Raw genomic sequence first — 20,820 nt, 5'->3', positions numbered from 1 at the left:
AAAAAATCCCATTCCTCAAAGCATTTGAAAATGAAATCAATCTTGTACAAGGAGATAAAATTCAGTTATGTATATAGGGCACCTGAATTCATAGCCAAGTGTAATTTCTTTCACTTCGTATTTTGTTCAATTATTTCAAAATAAATATTTCCGTAACACGTCCTTATGGAGACCCTGTATTAACACTACAAAAAAATTTTAGATGCTCTTCAAAGAAAAGAAATTTTTCATCAATGCCACCCCCAGGATACAAAAGAAAACACCATCCTTTACATGAATCAGTGAAACTAGGGGCTGACAACTTGTATTATCCAAGCATTGCTTTGGCTTGTTGACTTTCCCTAATTCCTGCTTTCATTTTTGACATTGCAACGCATCTGGTAGTGATTTAATAATATATTTAAGTTTGCATAAACTTTCTTATGATTCTCCAATAGGTTGCATGGAGGGGAAAAAAAAAAAGTGCTAACATTGCTAGGAAGCTATCCCATCTAAACAGTGCATCTTGCACTGGCTGTAAATTCCTCTCCACAAAGATTTGAAGTGGAACCTTTATTGTTTGCTGGACACTCAGGCACTAACACCCTGTGGGTTTACTGAAACGTTAATTATGGGAAAGCATAACAATGTTAGGACTGATCTCCAGTACAGAGCACTCCTGAATTAGCAACAAACATGCACACAAAAATACACGAAGTAAGGAGGGAATATGTTGCAGCGTAAGGCTGCGGCAGGTGCTGATGCATGGCAAGGCATGGCATTCCTCAAAGGATGGAGTGCAGGAGTTCATGGCTATGGACCTTCTCCTGCCAATTCCTTCCCCCAGTGATTAGTTGTACAAGCATAAAAAGAAGCCCAAGTTTTTCTCTCCTAAGTAAGCAGACAAGAGAAACCTTGTTGAAGTGCTGTAGGAGATATATCTTATCTCTGGAAGCACAAATCAGAATTAAGTTCTGAACAGAGTAGATCTGGGGTCTCTGAGAACAAACCCATTCTGGAGTCCTTACATTTTTTCCACAAACAATCCCAAGTAATTACTGGCTACTCTAACCATTGTAAATAGAATAATTTATGGATGGAATGTAATTATTATAAAAAGCCACCTTAAATATGACAGTGTATTTTGTACTAAATAATTTTTAGATCCGATTGCTCTATGCTTATAGAATACCTACAATTTTCTCCTACTTTCTGGAAAAAGAAAAAAATACTCTGAAATATTATTTATAAAGCTTAGATAAGGGAAATTGAATTTTAATGATTTCAAAGTTGACTCAAAGCAGAGAAGATCTTTCAAAACAAAAAACATTCCACCTAATTTAACATATCACAAGAAGTAGCAAACGCTTGAGAGTAACGTGTAGGATGTTATGAATTGAACAATTAAGGAATAAACCATTTTGAAATCCTAAAAATAGCTAAATAATAATTCTGTGATTAGCGTATTAGGGTATAAAATTTCCCTATAATTTTATATGATGACACAGTTCTTAAAAAATTATCTGGTATTGTCATACTTCTTTTATATACATTAGTAAACTACTTTAATTCCAGTACACTCTTAGTTTTTAACTATAACCTGTCACTGTAATTAGCACAGTAAAATGAAGCATGTATTTCTCTTTTAATTGCTGTAAGTTTCATAAAGAATTCTTGGTTCACTTATTTTATTTCTGTGTTTACAAGAAGGTTTTACTGTGATTTATAAATTCTTCCTCTTTTCAATTTCTCCTGATTTTTGTATGAGAGTAGAGAAATATGAATGCCTACCTGATCCCCAAATACATTAGAATATTTTATGTCTTTCCACTATATTTTTTTTTAATATCTGCTTGTAAAAAGTATCAGTCTTCCCAGGCTTTTCTCAAAAGAAATCTCTTCATACTTATAGTGATTTTCATTTGTCTTCTGTGCAGACGTTCTGGATTTGCTGTTGTTTAATGTAGAATGGGGCTGATCAAAATGGGATAGTTTTCAAGGCAAGAATGCATTATTATTCTTTAATAGACTTGATTTATACTGTTTTCCTAAGTGAGTAAATCTGTTCAGTGTTGTAACTAATTTATTGGGGGGGAGAGGGGAGAAGGGGTAGTCTTAATTGGCTAGCAGTAATAGTTCATTAGACTCTATTTGATAATTTCCCCCAATGTAGCTGAAAAGGGAAACTGCTGATGAGTTAGAAATAGAAACAAAATTTGGAAGTATTAATTAGCTGCCCTTCTTTCTGTACTCTCTTTTTTTTTCCAGAGGGAAACGTCAGTCAGCCAGAAGAGAAAGAAATTGTCAAATAAACACAGAAAGGGCACCTACATACAGGTCATACAAACCACTAAGCTTCAGCTTCTTGTTCATGCCAGATCTGATCTTATTAGGAAAGTTATCTGGTGGATAACAAACTTAATCCTCCTATTAGTTAGCCAGTGAGAAATCTGTTCACGGGCAATACTAGTTTTCTACACAGAAAAGTTTTTATCTTAGATCTGCAGAATAAAACTATGTCCTGCTAGAAAGCATTTAGAGAACGCGGAGAAGCTATTAATGTACACATATCCTTTCAAGAATTATTCTCGGGGTAAAAGAATTCATATTTTACAATGCAACACTTCCTGCATAGGCTGCTACAGCCAATCACAGTATATCATGACATTTTCATAAAATGCTTAGAAAAATTAGACTAATGTATGGAATCACTTTGTTCGTCTCATCAGTGCTTCAGCTACTGAAGAGCACCGTATTGCACTAGCAGATTACTTATCCAACGAAAATTGCAGAGAAATTTTTGCTAGTTAGAAGAGCTATGTAGAGTGTAATTACCCAAGATTAACTTTCTCAGGCTTCATATATCATCTTTAATATTTACACTAAGTGCCCTAGATCTTTAATGACTGCAAGTGAATATAGTCTGAGAAAGAAAAAATTCAACACCTGTACAGGCAAGATAAGATTCACTGGTTTGTAATCAAGGAAGAAAATATGATACCCAAGCTTCTGAAGGTTTGGTCTCATCCTCAGAAGTAAATTACACTAAAATAATATTGCAGCTATAGCTGTAAAAAGTTCATTTTCTCATTTTAGTAGTTTAGTTCTAGGCTATGGTATGGGATTTTATAACTTTTTTCCTCTTCGTTTTCACCTTCTGACTCACTTGCTCCTAAGAAGCTTTTGTTCTTGCTTTGATCTAAATCAAAGGACTGCTGCCATTACTGATGTGAAAACAAGAGCTGAAAAGAATCCCACAAGACAACCATTAACAACCCCCTCCATGACACAACACCTACAGGTGGTTTCATTTTTCTATAAAATTAATTGATAAAGCATATTATACAATTATGCTTAAAATAGCTAGTGTGCAAGTGGATTGTAAATTAAACAGCATGGCCATGGGAGTAACAGTAGCATTTTAATTTATTAAGCTTTAGCAAAGCATTACAGAGAGGCTATCTCTTTCCTAAACAAGGTTAAATTACATTTAGTAATAGTAAGTAATCAAATTCTGGTTTGTTTTACTGCAAAGCCCACTGGCTTACTTGACAAATGAAATTATCTCAAAATTATGTGACTGTGTCTTCAGCCTACAGACCTGTTTTTTCTTTTTATATTAAATCATACTTATCTTGCAGCAGCAGGGATTGCCACTACTAAGTTTGTAAGCATAAATGTATATCTACACAGGAGAAGTGCAGTATAATGGAACCACCTACCAGGGGCCAGTCAAACCCAACAACTTTATAGGCTATAATACAGCTGTGTTATCTTAAAGCTCAGGCTGGGTTAACCTAACCAGCAGAGAATCATCAGTAAAAGGAAACTTGCCCCAAAAGAGCTTGCTGTAGATTTGCTCTAAAATTGAATGATTGTTGTTTCTCTGGCCATTGAACTACTTGACTGGGAGCGCAAAGAGTATTTTTAAGAAAGCCCAAGCCCAAGGCATGCCTCACCTGTACATCCTTAATTCGCATCCCTCTTTTTGAAGTATTATCTGAGTAAATCTTTGACCTACTTTCCTCTAACATTGCATGCAAGACATACTTTTCCTGTTTACAACAAAACATAATTTTTTTTCCTGCATGACCCTCCTCTTCTGCAGTCTTTCCACATTTGGCAAGAACTCAGTAATAGCAGTATCTGACCTGCTGATTTTCTTCTTTCACTACTATTTTTGTAGTTATACATTGAAGCAAGTGGACATCATTACCAACCGTTTTATTTATGCAAACAAGGAACTACTGGGAGGCCTACAGATCAAGCTGGTAGAAATGATGAGACAGAGTAGGAGCATTCAGACTCCATATTAAGCCATTTTCTGTTAGCCAAATTATGTAGCCACCTACACTTGCTCATATGTCTAGGAAGCTATCTTTTTATGGACTGTGCAGTTAGATGACCTCAGATGAGTTCCTAAAGAAAGGGACAGGTGTTTTCTACTGCGATGAATGAGAAAACAAATGAACTATGTATGCTAGTAATAAAAGCTAACATTCTAGTAACCAACTGGAATATTTACTATCCCAACCTCCAAACCAATCATCTATGTATTTAAAAACCTCAACCTACCCTGTGCAACACCTCTATTTCAAAACTAGAGTGTCTGTCTCCCTATCATTGAACAAATGGTTAGCAACTAAAGAAAGAAAATGTATTATCAAACATGATCATCAGAACATCACTACTGTGCAGCTCTTTTCTCGGGATGCACCTGTCTTTCTCTGATATAAAATAACCCATGTACCATAAATTTCTATCCTTGGCTTTTAGAAAGGTAAAGCACTGTATTTTTCCATAGCAACAGGAAAGTATTATAAATGAAGTCTGAAGTGGGGCTGACATATTTCTACATTTGATGTACTTGTTAAAACACGAGTGCATCTGTCCTATAAAGACGAGCTACAATAAATTAGCCCATATTACATGGCTGCAGCACATGCAAGAAACATAACTAAAAACATCCTCTAATCATGATCTTGTCCCTTAGGACTTGGACTATACTTAGACTATATATAACATATGCAATATTCAGAATGAGCCCATAGCAATTGCTTATATATTATTGTTTGATTTATTAAAAGCTTATGAAGCATATCGTTATTTATTTTTTTGTTTATGACTGACAAAAAAAGATCCCTCATCAGATGAGGCCACACCTGGATTATTGTACCCAGATCCCAGTACAAGGGAGACATGGACATACGGGACAGAGTCCAGAGAAGGGCCACAAAGATGTCTAAGGGACTGGAGCATCTCTCCAATGAGGAAAGGCTAAGAGAGCTGAGACTGTTTAGCCTGGAGAAGAGAAGGCTCAGGAGGGATCTCATCAATGCATACCAATACCTCAAAGGAGGGTGCAAAGAATGGAGCGAGACTCTTTTCTGTGGTGCCCAGTGACAGCACAAGAGGCAACAGGCACAAACTGGAACAGGAGGTTCTCTCTGAACATCAGGAAACACTTTTTTACTGTGAGGATGATTGAACGTTGGCATAGGTTGCCCAGAGAGGCTGTGGAGTCTCCATCCTTAGAGATATTCAAAAGCCATCTGGACACAGTGCTGGCCAACTAGCTCTAGGTGGTCCTGCTATAGCAGGGCTGCGGGACCAGATGATCTCCAGAGGTCCCTCCCACCTCAACATTCTGTGATTCTGTCATTTGCATTCCTTCCAATAACATTTTAGAACTTCCTTTCCTGAGCAAAAACTTTTTCAGGTGTTTTTCTAGTTTTTCATTATACAATTTGATTCATTTTTCTAGGCAACGATTTTAGGGTTAAATCTAATCCCAAGTATACCTGAAAGGAAACCTTTTTAGGACCAGATGTCTTCTTGCTTCTGGACACTGAAGACTTTTTTTTTTTTTTCTTCAGCGTAGGGCCTGAAATTCACCCAGAGTGAATGTGTTTACTGCTGAGAAATGGCAGGAGTAGCAACAAAGGGAAATGAACAAGGATACAGGGATATAAATGCACATAATCCCCACAGTGAAAAGGACCTTTTTTTTTTTATTCTCTCTTTCTTTTTTCTTCCCCTCCATTCAGAGCTTTCACTCTATTGGGAATCTCAGAGGCTTCTAAAGCCTTCTAATTCCCCCATCAAAACTGTAAGTTAGGCAGTGGACTAACAGTTCACATTTAAAGTTTTTGTGAGCCAGACTCCCATTCTTTCACAAAAGAGCCAGAGGGGGAAAAAAAAACAGGGAAGAGGTTGGAAGAAATAGCATAGCTTGATGTTTCTCCGCTCCTAATGCAGTTTTTTCTTGGCCCTATCCCAGTATAGGAACTTACAGTGATATTTGAGGATCCATGCAACACAACGAAAAATTATCTGCTCCAGCAGTTTTGCTATTCTACCACTCTGGAAAGCAGCAGCAGCATAAAATCAAACCCTGAAGGGAGCAATGAGCTTACGAAGCCTTGTTATCACTTAAGTAAGTACAAGGAAGGTTACAGCTCTTCCCTGAGGAAGCATTATAATGTCCAACTAACTGCAGCATCATGAGGTTCTTGTAGATCTTGGAATGCGGGAAGTAACAAAATACAGAAGCACACTATCTTGAACCTCCAACATATCTTTAGACACCATTTTTTATTCATAGGAATCAGGGAATACCAGGTTGGAAGGGACCTCAAGGATCATCTGGTCCAACCTTTCTTGGCAAAAGCACGGTCTAGACAAGATAGCCCAGCACTCTGCCCAGATGAATCTTAAAAGTGTCCAATGTTGGAGAATTCACGACTTCCCTGGGGAGATGAGTGCAACGGCTGATCTCATTGTGAAAAATTTTCATCTTATGTCCAATTGGAATCTCCCCAGGAGTAACTCGTACCCATTACCCCTCATCTTTTCCATGTGATTCCTTGTAAAAAGGGAGTCTCCATCTTCTTTGCAGCCACCTTCCACTGGAACATGGTGATAAGGTCTCTCCTAAGCCTTCTTTTCTCAAGGCTGAATAAACCCAGTTCTCTCAGCCTTTCCTCATATGGCAGGCTTCCCAATCCTTTGATCATCTTTGTGGCCCTTCTCTGGACCCTCTGCAGCCTCTCCACATCTTTTTTGCATAGCGGGGACCAAAACCGACTTCTTCTTTATCTCTGCCGGTGATGCCCTTGTTGATGCAACCCAGCATCCTGTTGGCTTTCTTTGCCACAGCAGCACACTGTTCGCCCATATCAAGCTCGCTGTCCACCAGGACCCCCAGGTCCCTTTTGCCAGAGCTGCTCCCCAGCCAGGTAGATCCCAGTCTGTGCTGCAATCCTGGATTATGTTTTCCCAGATGCAAGACCTCACACTTGTGTTTTGCTATTGCAGGTATCGAATCTTTTCTTCTTTAGTAGCTTTGCAGGGTTTACCACAGCTTCTATACTATCCATGCTTACAGCTTAGATAAGCAGATATTCCATTATGCACAGCAGGTTTGTGAGTCATGAGAAGTTCATTTTCACGTGCTTCTTAACACGCACATGGCCATACCCAGTTCCATAAATGAGGCACCTGCATGTCTTCCTCACATTAAAACAACATAATTCAGAGTTGGCTGGATTTTTAAGCCATTTGAAAGCTATTTTCAGCCATTTTTAAGACAAAGAATATTTTTGCTGCCATTAATACTTCAGGAATAATTTCCCCCCAATAATCTTCTGTGCACCAGGCTATGAATTTTAATTTCTCTAATCTTCTCGGAAGCAATTTCCCTAGCTTCCCAATCATGCTGCTCTTTTCCGAACTCATTCTAATTAGGCAAAACAGTTATATGGAAAAAATTTAGAAACTAGTTTTTAGGTTGTGTTAAATTAGTCATGAGCAAGATTGTATGATGAGACAGACAGCCATAGTCTTAGAATTTCATTAACATCCCCCTCTCATAAAAATAATATTTAATAACATTTTTTCTTGTTTACTACTCAAAAGCAAATGAACTTCAGCACCCCTTTCCCCCCCCACCCCCCAATATTAAATGTCCATCTATGCCCTTAGTTTTCAGGAACTTGTATTTCAGTTGAGGTACCCCAAGTGTGTGCCAAGACTTCAGCCCATTCCCTCACTGCAACTGATGTTTGTTTTGGTAATGTTTATTTTCAAACTTATTCTTAGAGATCTGTCTTTGCTCGTAGTGACAGTAACACACGCTGTCTTTCACTGAAGCAACTCTGGGGTACACTGGAGAATAATTAGGCTGTTCCAAGACTGCCTGAACGGGTCTGACAGTTTGTTGCTCTGTCCTTAGCACAATGTCCCTTCTGCACTTGCTTTGGTGCTTGTCTGATACTGTGTGAGATTTCACAGATCGTTAAGCCAGACAAAAAATAATTTGACATAAACAAAAACCAGAAAGTGGAGCCTTTGTCCTCAAGATACATTGCACACAGTGCTCATTTTACTTTGAGTACTGATCTCACGGTTGTAGGCCCAAGACTTGCAATCCTGTGCAGGCTCAGGAGAAGGACAACAGACAGACTCTAATGACAAAAGAGCAGGCAAGCAAGGAAACGAATCCTGGGCGGGTTTTAACTGACATAGCCAGCACGAAGATATTGCAAGACAAAGTCAAAAGTTGTTGTCATACCATATGTATGCAAAGAAAAGCAGTAGCCAAGCAGCAACAACATTCCTTACTGTAGGGGATACAAGGAGAAAACACAGCCCGTATGCTCACACGCAGTAGCACAAAAGCATAGTTTAGTCCAGCTTTGTATTTTTAATGTGTTTTAAGATTAATCCTGAGTTACATTTCTTAACATAAGTATACAGGACATGTTTCTTGAACTAGTACCTCTGAAAGGTATTCCATAAATTTTCTTATTTGGATCCTGGCTGTAGAAAGAAGTTAAATTTATATCATATGGTGTTCAGCCAGCTGGTAAATTCTCTTGGCGAATTCAAGTCTAGTACATTTTTTCTTCCTGATGAATTACAGTTTCTAGCATACCAAAAGAGATACATACGATATCTGCTTTGAGCCGCAAGCTAACAGAGTCACAAGCTAACAGAACGCAGTGGCTGTCTCTCTCCTTCACTGCCAGAAGGTTGTTTTCTTTCACTTTTAATTGTTTTGGGGGAAAGGGAATGCAACTGCAGTAAAGGTTAAGCAATACTTGCTGCCTTATTTGTTGAACTGAGGTTCCAATTTAGCAGAGTGAGGGAATTTCTGATCCCCAAAGAAGCTCCTCGGTGGTATTAATGAGTTAAGAACTATAAAGATTTTTAGTGCAGATAGAGAAAAAATGCAAAAATAATTAAACAGTTTGAACAAATGCAATAATTTCACCCCATCCCAAACCCCAGTACGTATTAGACTGCTTGCAAAAACATTCTCTATGGATCACTAAGTTTAAAAAAACATGTATCTATCAAGATTTTTCTTAAGGATTTAATTTCTTAAAAAATAAATAGGTCAAGATATTGTCTTTTCTCCAAGGCACTACTTAAACAGAGTGTTTCAGAAACACAAAAGTTAAGGAATAGTCCCAACAATCTCGGCCTCTCTGGAACCTTCAATCTCCAGTGAAAACAAGATGAATATACTCTAGGCGTGGAAGAATGGTGTTCAGCTCACTTTTGCACTTCCAAACTTTCTGGTGCTTGAATCAGTATTTTGCAGAGTATGCCCTGTGCTAACAAGCAGTAAGGGTGAGTAGAAGTTCTCAGACTGTATTTGACAGGAGGGGCAATTTTAGCCCACTTGTGGGAAGAGGAAAAGGGTCATGGGCACCCTCAGAGGACCACATCCAGATGCCAGACCCCAGCTGCAGCCCTATCCACAGTCTTGGTTCAATGATCTGTGCCATACAGCTTTCCCGAAGCAAAAGAAGAAAAATGCAGGTACCACCACGCACTACAGGGGATAATCCTCTAATGTTTTAGGGGTGTCTGCAGCATTTTGAAATACATCAAGAGCTGTTTTCCAAAGAATAAAGAGACTGAAGCTAGACACAAGTGTATCTGCACATTGCTCTATGAAGCAATTGGTGGCCAGTGACCCTAGTGATTTGGTACAGTGTACTCTTTTCAGTTCAAAAGTGACTCACACTTTGAATGAGAGTTTAGCTTTCACCTTAACATTATTTTCATTTTGTGCTCTGAGCTATCAACTGCCCAGCAGTAAAATAAATGTTGAAAATAATTTTTCAGCCAGAATCATGACCTGATGTACCAAAGGGCACAAAAACAGCAGTAAGAGAATGATTAATACTAAGAAAAGCTTTTCAAGTTTATCTGTCGTGGGTTTTTTTAAAGGAGACTTTGCTTAGGAATTTCTTAGTTTAAATTTGGAATTAAACCCCTTACAATTCAAATGACATTTCTGTGCAAGTGTTTGAATTTTAACATAGAGAAAAGTCAATCTTTAAACAGACACTGCTCCTATATGTAACTATTGCATGAAACTTCAGAAAACTCGAACACTGTCTATACCAACATACATCAACGTATATTAATCCCTATCCTATATAGTTCACTGGTAAAGTTGGTGATTTCTGTTAGAAGATATGGGATTTTAGTATTTTGAAGACTTTTTTAAAATCAGCCTTTTGCCCTTGGGCAAAATTACTAATACCCTTAAAATCATAACACTGTAATCTAGTATTAGAAGTTTAAAGTTGAAGGAAAGATTGCGTAGATTTTCGGTTTGCTTTTTCTTCAAGAAAAACAAGAAAAAGTAATATTTGTTAACAAACTGCTAAGTCTGTTAGACTCAAGACACAGAAAAAACCCAAACTATTAATGAATTGTAAATTTTTATTCACTTTCGACAGGGATGAACTAGATAACCTATGTAGACCCTTTACATTTCTTTCCCTACTCCTGTACGTCAACCAAACCCCTCTAGTACATTCATATGCAATACTTAATTTCACCAGTGGAAGTACCTATTAGAGATGCAGACAGACAGTAGGTAAATATACATCTGACATCTAAAGCCTACTTTTAGAGAATCAGGAAGAGCATGTATTAAAAAAAATGCATCCGCCTATGCTAATGTACTTTTTAAAAACTTGTAAAATGAACTGACAAACAGACATAGGAGCACAGCAAACAGACAGACAGGAGACAAACGAGTTAGGAAAGCTAGAAAAAACAGGTCTCAAGGTGGACACATAAAAATTTGTGGAAGAAAAAAGGAGGTCCTTCTGATTTAAGGATGCACACGTCAGAGTGCCTCCCCCAGCCCAGGAGTTCAGCTGTCTGTGCTCAAGCCAGCTCCCTGGGGAGCCAGAGCTGCTTGAGGAGCTGCGACTGACCACGAAGCTGTTCGAGAAAGAGCTGGAAGAAATCACACTCTTTCTCTCAGGAGCTGCACTTAGATCGAAGATGTAGCCCCCTTCCAAAGCTACAATGCAGTTATACCCATAAGTAAAAAAAGATACATCTTCTGTATCAGCAAAGTTTGCACATGGACTACTGATAAATTTAATAGGAGAGTGAAGGCAAATATTTTCTATTTCACTATAACCTCTAATATACAAGTAAATATGCCATGAACATTTGAGAAGAGAGATCTAAGCCTTATTAACTAACAGCTATACTTATAAGATGAACACAAAATACTTGTGCATCACTGGCAATCTGGTTGTACGCATTATAACAGACAGAAGATAATACATTTTTCATTTCTGGAACACTAGCCAATTGCAGAATAAATACCAAAGAAAATGTATATTGTTATTGCACTGAAATATCTGAGGAACTTAGGTCCATAAAATATGATGCCACTTTTCATCCGTGCGCCATCTTTTATCTGTCGTTTTCATTTTCCCTGAGAACTAAGAGCAGCCTTTCTCACACAGCTGTAATCGTTCTAGCTGTGCCTCCAGCACTCTATAAAAGAGTGACTATCTACATCTGTTAAATCTCTTTATTTTTCCCCTCAAGTTGCAAACCAATTTATAATGAATAGCAAGTACCAATCTGCTTCTCAATTTAATGGAAGAGATATCTTCATTGTACTGCTTCTTCCTTCCACTACCACTGTATTTTTATCTGTTAGCAGATCATGATCCCTCTAGTTAAAGGCTCTTTCTGCTAACAGATAAAAACACTTATTTTTCCAATTCTGTACATCAGACACACCAGGTACCACTGCTGACACATCAACAGTTCTGCTTGTGCTTTGTTTAATTCTGTGGTTCACTTCTGCTGCTTAGCAAAGACAAACTGGTTATGCTTTACAAAACTGGACTGGACTGAAGGAAAGGAAAAAGAAAAACAACAGAAGTGGGGCAGAAAACCAGATTATCTGGAGGATTAGCTCAAACCAAGGAAGACCATGCGCCTTTATCATATTTGGTGATCCTACCTTTATTTTTAAAAGGGTTGGTGGTGCTCACCCTTCTGGAATTACCAGGTATCACTGAAGAATACCCCTCCCTTTCCAATAGTCACTGCTCCTCCTTTGTCAGTAGTAGTGGACAGTTAACTAAAATCTCAAAGTGAAAAAAAAAAAAAAAAAATTAAAATAGAAAGTCCTTGCTTCTAAATTACCAGATTTTCTAAGTTTCTGCTCCAGACAACTAGCCCATCAAGCCCCCACATCTAATACTTAATCAATCTAATTAAACTCCAGGTGTGTATACATGTGACCATGTATACAGTCAACAATGAATCAACAATGATTCCTAGCAGTGCAGATGTAAGGGCAAAAAAGCCCTTAGTGAAATTCAGGATCCACCTTTATAAGGAGAGTTATATCCCTCCTCCTGTAATGTGCTACCATTTTTCTTCTGAATAAACTCTCCAGAACGTACCATTTGCCACTGAGGACAAGCATTGACCCTCCCATAACACTAAGTCTGTTTTTTTCTTAAGATGTCTTTGCAACAAAGAATCAATCTGCCTAAAAGGACAGACAAAAACCTGTTAGTTTCTCAGCCGTATTTTATCTGTCACTGCTTTGTGTTCATAGCCCTTTACAGATGAGACAGCAGTACAGAGGCTGAAAATCTTACTTCAAATGGAAACATTCCGTATGAAATAGAAGTAAGGTTTTTCTCTTTGCTTGGAAGCTGGAATGTCTTTAATGAAGTAACGAAATTCTAAGAAGCTTCATCCTGGTCTATTTTATTTCAAATTAATAAACAAAGTACGTGAAACTAAAGTGTGGTTTTACCTCTTATTCTGTACATGTTAATTTCTACTAAGGTAGCTGCAGTACAGTTGTGTCATAGCATTATGCCATTTCCATTTTGTATTTTCTGCTAGATAAATACTGCAACTGCAAATTAGTTTTGATCGGTACTGCCACCTGCTAATAAGGAAAGCTACTTTTGTATGTAGCAAGCTGTTGTGATGAATACTAGCCCTGAGAACGGTATTTCTGCTAATAATGACTCAGGTAACTGACAGGATAAAGAACCACCTTTTTCTTTTTTTTTTCCCCTCTTTTATTGTTGCATACAGAATATCATAATGAGGTGATATCGAATGGATCCTTTGAGGCTATGCTGTTTCAGGCATTAAATACAAATTAGGCAATACTAAGCTTCACTTTTGCAATTGTATTGCTAATATACGGGGAGAGTGAACCAGGCAGTCATTAACAGATGACTGAAGACAGGTAGTTAGAAAGTACAAAAAGTAAAAGAGGAAAAATGAGCTCATAGGAAGGAAAGGGGAAAATACAGCAGCAGTAGGAGTGATTATCTGGCTTCTGGCATTATTTGAGCTTTGCAAACTTTTGTTTAAATAGCATAAATAGAATATAAAAGTTAATTATTTCTCATTCAGTATAACAATTGAAGTATACCCACTCAATAAAGGCAATAAACAATGTTATAGGAATGAACCAAGAGCAATGCACAGTTGAGGAAGACAGCATCAAAGGTGAGAACATTCACAGAGAGAAAATGTTTTTAGCACTCATGAATGTAAAGAATGGCACCAAGTCATGTCTGGGGTCAAAGTTATTCATGTTGGAATAACTGATATCAAGGCTCACATTCCAATTACTATTCATAAAAATGAGCAAGTCCAATAGTGCTATAGCCCTGTAGAGTATTTTGAAATAGGTACGTTCTAATAATCTATTCATCCTACTCTTTCAAAGGTTGGGGTTTTTTTTCTGTTTTTCAAATGAATATGAAATATGACTCAAAATATATTAATAAAACATATGAAGAAATATATATATATATAAATATCTCTTCTGGTGATACACTGTGCTTTCTACTTACAATTTTTGAATCTTTCTAGATTTAAAATATGAAAGTAACAGATTTCTATTGATGCTAAAAGGGGCATCTATCCATAAGATTTTAACATCTTTCTTAAGATTGTAAAAATTAGCACAAATTAGACTGTTATCCTAGATCAAGAACACTAACAGGTACCACGACTCAGTCTCCTGCATTGAAACTCGCTTATGCTATCTACCTTGAAGTAGAATTTATGAGAACGCACTGACAGTAAATCAGATAGGTAGAGCATACCGATGCCTACCCCTTTCCAGTGATATCCTCAATGCTAAATGTCATCAGCTAAAATAAGAAAATTCGCAGTTACTTCAAAAACTAAAAAAAAATAAATAATAAAATTGCTGTGTGACAGAAGTTCCTCTACTTCTCATGCTAGGAAATAAGCCTCTGGCTTTTTAGTTGGTTTCATGATTTTGATTTTTTTGGACATTATGTGACCAAATGACTATGGACTTCAGTACTTGTGACAGTCCCTTGTATGATATTGCTGTGTCTTAATAGTAGAACTGCAAAGGCAAGTTATACCAACGTTGATTAATATGTACTCTACATAATCCTTGTCCCCACTGATTTACTGTTATACTTGATAAATGGAATTACTAAGTATTTTAACGCTACAAGAACCTAAAGATTCACATATTGGTTTTAGATTATAGTTTTTAATATTCATCACTCTACTGGAATAATGACACTAACTCTGGTTCAGGACATCATCTTTAGCCAGGATAGCACTGAAGCAGCACATCCTCAAGATGTACTGAAGACAGTGAAACTTGAGCACATACATAAAGTTAGCAGAAGGAATTACATTTCTGTATTCATTGCTTGCATAAGCAATCTGTGGCACTGATATTACAGAAGGAAGTAGAATTAAAGGGCATTGCTAAATGTTTTGGAAAAGAGTCTCATTCCTCTGAAGTTCAAGAACAGATTTACTTGATTCAGAAAGAAAATCAACTACAAACCTCACCGCCATCAAGATATTAACTTAATACATATTTTCTGCATGTTTTAAAAATTGTATTGAAAGTTTTAAAGAGGGAAAAAAAAAGTGGGAGAAAATCCACATCCATTGGCGTGACAGACAGGACAGGAGCAGAACCTGAGCTGAGCTACATCCATTAGGAGATACTGCTATAATGAAAAGAAAGAAGCTGCACACCCTGACAGAAATTCTATTATTTACAAATACTAGTCTATTTAGATGTATTAACAATAATAATTTCACATGAGTATTGAATAAAAGAATAGTTGAAGAATACTCCTACGTTTACAGGTTGTAATGGCTGTGAATGTGGTACAAAATAAAAACGACACAGCCTCCTTGTACACAGGATAATTCCATTATTTTATGATTTTTTTGCTGCTATAGGCATTCCAAGATAAAGGATGGAAAGTATGTAAAGATAAAAAAGGTGAAAAGTATGTTGCTTTTAATTTAAGACGTTTATTTCCAGATTTTTAATCATATTAAACAGATTGTCCAATTAGTGATTAAACCAAGTGGAGAAAAATATGTGAAATAAAAAAGTATTCATAGGCTGCTGTGCAAAAAAAAACCAAAAACAAAATCAAAAACCACTTACCACTACCTCTTCTCTTCTGTTACACATCACCCTTATAAAGGAGATCAGTGTTTTGAATCCCAGACGGATGGACTAATACTCAGAAGTCCTAAATCAGACATTTATCAGATATGTCTTTGTGCCTATTAGAGAGCTGAGAAAACTCCCTTATACTTGCATATTGATAGGTCTACTGTATTTCAGAAATAAATCGAGGGCAAGGTAAAGAACACAGGCAGAACGAAGCAGTTTTCTCTGTATGCTCTCTTTCCCAAAAGGGAGTCCCAGACAGAGATTTCATGGTTTCCTTGACATCTATCTGTCCTCACAGACCTCAGTTCCCCCTTCTTCCCCCTCCCCACAACCACCCCTCACCTGTTGTCACCCCAAATGCCCAGCCATTTGGGAGATGGTACTGTTGTTCTCCTCCTTGAGATTTTTCACTTTTCCCAGATCATTCACTGTCCCACTGGGAATGGGAATTCCTTTTCTTGCTCAACAGGAGCAGTGGGAAACAAGGAGTGTGCAGACATGGGAACTTTCACCCTTCCATCAGTTGCCTTTTTGGTAAGGGACACCGATTTCTTACTGGACCTCCCAGTAGGAAAATAATGCTTAAATTTACCCAAGCTATTTCTGATTGAATTACTTGTTAATATTAATATAGTCTCTGCCTTTTACTCTGATTCAAGTAAAGTTGGATTCAATTTTATACTAATGAAAGGCCCCTGACTTCCGACCAACAGCATTCTTGCAGAGGTCTGGGCACAGCTGCTGATATATACAAAAGCACATTCAAGAGACAATTGTCTAATCAGCTGGAATTGTGAGTCATTAAGATTCAATCTCCAAGCACATTTAGTGTGCATCCTGGCATGTTTTATTAGGGTATTATTTCTTTTCTCTAGTACGGTTATTTAAGCAGAGAATCCAGCATGATCAATGTAGTGGTAAAGATTACTTGCTATAATGGTTTTGGGGCTTTTTTTCCACCCCTTGCATGCATTCCAGGAAGCATATTGCCAAACTGCCTTAAATTTCACGAGGCATTTAATTGAACAAATGCAGAACAGAAAACCGATCACAGCGTTGTGGAGAAAAATCCTGCCCTGACCACCCACTATACAAATACTGAACTGACTTGGAACTGTGCAAAGTTTCAAATATTCTTTTCCATTTCTCTAGATTCTTACTATTATAATTACAGTGCACATTCAAACTTTATTAATTCACATACATTAGGAGTGCAGCAACCCTGGCTGTTTTAGCACCAGCGTCTCCTTACATACACAATTGCAGGCTTTCCTGCCGCTGCATTATATAGATGAGTTTCATAAATAATAGTACACTTTTAAATAGCTTGCTTTCACTGTCTTATGCAGTAGAAAAGGAGTTTATGAAAGATGAATAAATATATTTTTGAATAATGTATTAGTTCTATACATTCCCATTGCATCTTCTATATCAAAAACAATTATCAATGAATGAAACATCCCTGAGAACTGGTAATACATTTTATCAAGAGAAAAATCACAGGGATTAATAAATTATATTTGAAAACTTTTTGCAGCTCTTTAGCTTCGTTTTGTCATTAAATTCCTTCGTTACAAGAAAGTTGACTGGTATCTCACAGTAAGCTGACAGGTACATATTCATAAATCTTCTGTTCCCATCTCAGACAGATCCTGCCTGTGTGGATCATCCTTGTTGTGCTAAGTTTCATGCTGGGTAATAGAGGCAGAGAAACAGGATCACTGTTAGCGGAGCTGTTTTAAAAGCAGGTATGGCATGTTTGACATGCGGTTCTTTAGATCAAAGTTTTCCAACATGGCTTTTTGCTCAAAGGCTGTTCCAGTGTTCTCATCATGAACACCTCATTTAGAGCCTCATGACTCATCTCCTCAATTTCCTCAAAACTGAAGAAGGCGCTAAGATATGTTTAGGATGATAAAAATTTCATCAAATGAGACAAGACAGAAAAGACCAAAAAGTTATTTTAACTTAAAGTGTAAAAAGTGTGAGCAATCCAACTCTGAGTGCATTTGTTTCCTTATTTCATTTTTCTGAATATCTCAAAGAAAATCTTCAAATTGGATGAATTCCTGGCCACAGACATCAATGATAAATTTGCTGTTGTTTCAACTAAATTAATGTTTTCATCTTCTGCAGTTAAAGATTGTGCCCATGAACACATACCTTAAAAAACAAAAAAACCATGTTTTTTTATTGCATGCTTATATGGGCTGTGTGAATTGGCTTTCAACTACTAATGGAAGTTTTGTGTCTAATTCATCTAAATACTATGATTTTTTTATCCAGTTTATATCTCCAGATATGGACAGGCCTGAAATAAGTGATAATCATAGTACCATCTAAATTAATACCTTCCAACATAGTATTGATTTAAATGGCAATGCAGAAGTGCAGCAACTGCCTCTTGAATGATCCTTTAGCTGTTGTAATGTGTATCACTTGCTAATATTCTATTTAAAGAATACAAGTTGTACTATTATTAATTAACTACACTATTTATTAGTCCTATTTTCCAAACTAAACTTTATTTTCACCCTGCAGAATTACTGTGCATGCTCTGGTATGCATCTTAAATTCATATTTTCATGTTAGATAAGAACAGTTTCCTCTTGGTGTATTGCATAATTTATATGCTTTTTAAAAACAGTTATAAACAGAAATTACCTATAACAGATGTGGTGATATCTTAGTAGCAAGAAATACAAGATTTATGAAACACAGACAGTAGAGAGGACTGTCAACTTTGAAAAGAAGTGGAAACTATCTTTTTCCCCCCACTGGAACAAGAGAAAAACACGTGCATGTTATCTCTGTACTGGTTCAACAATCAATCCAATTTCGATGTTTTCTGATAGTGCATCTTTGGTTAATATTACATAGGAGTTATGATCAGTGTGCAGTCATTCGAAACAGTAATTTTTATTTAAACAAAAAGATGAACTTTTTTTTTCCCAAAGAAAATGTTTTTGAAATGCTGTCAAGATTCTCTTGCAATGCAGTAGCTCTCTCAATGTTATATTAGATGAGATGCATTTAATTTCATGCCAGCATTTTGCTGAGGGGTGGCTGGAAAAGAAAACTTGCCATTGGAGAGGGCTGCAGGCAGAGCACCGTAGCTTGTGAATGGTGCTTTGTTGCACAGTTTGATGTGGTGGGAACTGGCCAAAAATTTCACAGAGGAAAAAGCAATATCCAAAAAAGATTATACAACTTTGATAAGTCAAAAAAAAAAAAAAACCACCCCAAAATGTCATGGTCAGTGATATTGAAAGTTGCAGATAAATCTGAATGGATTAATACATTTGAGTTTTATTACCTACATAAACTAATTTGACTTGAAGAGCATAGTGCATCAGGCTAAAACAAGAGTGGAAATGATTTTAAGAAATTGCAAGTGATGTGCTAGTTGCTGTCACAGCTGACTCGATTACTGTGTGATAAGAAAGGAGACAGCTTTAGTGGTTGCCTCCTGGCAGTAGGGTCTTATAACTGATGTGAAAGAAACATCTAACCTTTAGCATGACAAGGTGGTAATGATGACAACAAATCTCTCTTGATCTTTATGACTTTCCAGGAGACTCACAAATCCATGTCAAAACCCTAGACTGTCTCATCAGTGAACCTCAATGACAAGCCAGGTACCAAAAAAATAAAGTAATCCTCATAACTCCACTTCTGAGATTTACTGTGACAAAAAAAGGCAGTCAGGATCCAATTAGTTCTAAAATACTATCAAAATAATTGGAAAGAGTCAATTCTGAGAACTTTCTGGCAGGAAGAAGCTATACACTATGTAAAAGCTATCTAGACACAGGCAAAAATTAAAGGATTGCTTCCATGACTTAAAATTCAGGTAGCTGCTTTAAGCCACTCTAATAATCCATAAGGTCCTAGGAGTATTTTGTCTTCATAGAGGTTATGGCTGTTGATAAGTATATTGCTGTAAAACTTCAGACAAAGAAACAATGCTTGGCTATACCAAATTCACTTTTCAATCATTATGTCATGAAAACATGGAAATAAAAATTACTAAAGTATATCCAGTGATACAGGAGGCTGATTTCATGAGCATATTAGCAATGGGGACTTAATCAAACTTTACGCTGACATTACACATTCCAAAACATTATACAGAAATTGATAATTTTCTTGCAGTTTTTGCCTTATGAAAAATACATAGAACAGAATAGAACTTTTCAGTTGGAAGAGACCTACAACAGTCATGTAGTCCAACTGCCTGACCACTTCAAAGTTAAAGCATATTATTATCATTAAGTGCATTGTCCAAATGCTTCTTAAACACTGACAGGCTTGATCACCTCTCTCACAAGCCTGTTCCAGTGTTTGACCACCCTCTCAATAAAGAAGTGCTTCCTAAGGTCCAGTCTAAACTTCCCCTGATGCAGCTTTGAACCATTCCCATGTGTCGTGTCACTGGATATCAGGGAGAAGAGATCAGCACCTCCCTCTCCACTTCCCCTCCTCGGGAAGCTGTAGAGAGCAATGAGGTGGCCCCTCAGCCTCCTTTTCTCCAAACTAGACAAGGCTAAAATCCTCAGCTGCTCTGCCTAGGACATGCCTTCCAGCCCTTTCACCAGCTTTGTTGCCCTCCTCTGGACACATTTGAGTACCTGAACATCCTTCTTAAATTGTGGGGGCCAGACCTGCACGCAGCACTCAAGGTGAGGCTGCACCAATGCTGAATACAGCGGAACAATCACCTATTTTGACCGGCTGGTCATTCTGTGTTTGATGGACCCCAAGATGTGGTTTGCCCTCTTGGCTGCCAGGGCTCACTGCTGACTCCTGTGGAGCCTGCTGTCGACAAGCACCCCCAGATCCCTTTCAGCAGGGCTGATCTCCAGCCGCTCCTCTCCCAGTTTTTACTTATGCAAGGCATTACTCCCTCACAGGTGCACAACTGGGCACTTAGACTTGTTAAATTTCATGCCATTGATCATTTCCGAATGCTCCCGTCTATCTAGATCCCTCTGCAAGGCATCTTGTCTCTCAAGAGCGTCAACAGCACCTCCCAGTTCGGTATCATC

At 37.5% G+C, this 20,820-nt stretch overlaps 1 protein-coding gene across 4 annotated transcripts in view; it reads right to left on the bottom strand.

Moving 5' to 3' along the window:
- The window catches only part of KCNIP4 (potassium voltage-gated channel interacting protein 4), a 339,234-nt gene that overhangs the window by 114,406 nt on the left and 204,008 nt on the right, over positions 1-20,820 (bottom strand). The window contains exon 1 of one of the 4 annotated variants that reach the window (XM_054203577.1): positions 5,156-5,186. The exons of the other annotated variants lie outside the window; for them this stretch is intronic. Within the exon in view, the coding sequence (XP_054059552.1) occupies positions 5,156-5,186 (31 nt within the window). Of the gene's footprint in view, positions 1-5,155; positions 5,187-20,820 lie in introns of those variants that run through there. 4 annotated transcript variants of the gene reach the window in all.

The sequence above is a fragment of the Rissa tridactyla genome, chromosome 5 (genome assembly GCF_028500815.1).
Source record: "Rissa tridactyla isolate bRisTri1 chromosome 5, bRisTri1.patW.cur.20221130, whole genome shotgun sequence".
Classification (NCBI taxonomy): domain Eukaryota; kingdom Metazoa; phylum Chordata; class Aves; order Charadriiformes; family Laridae; genus Rissa; species Rissa tridactyla.
This window is presented reverse-complemented; position numbering and strand designations above follow the sequence as displayed.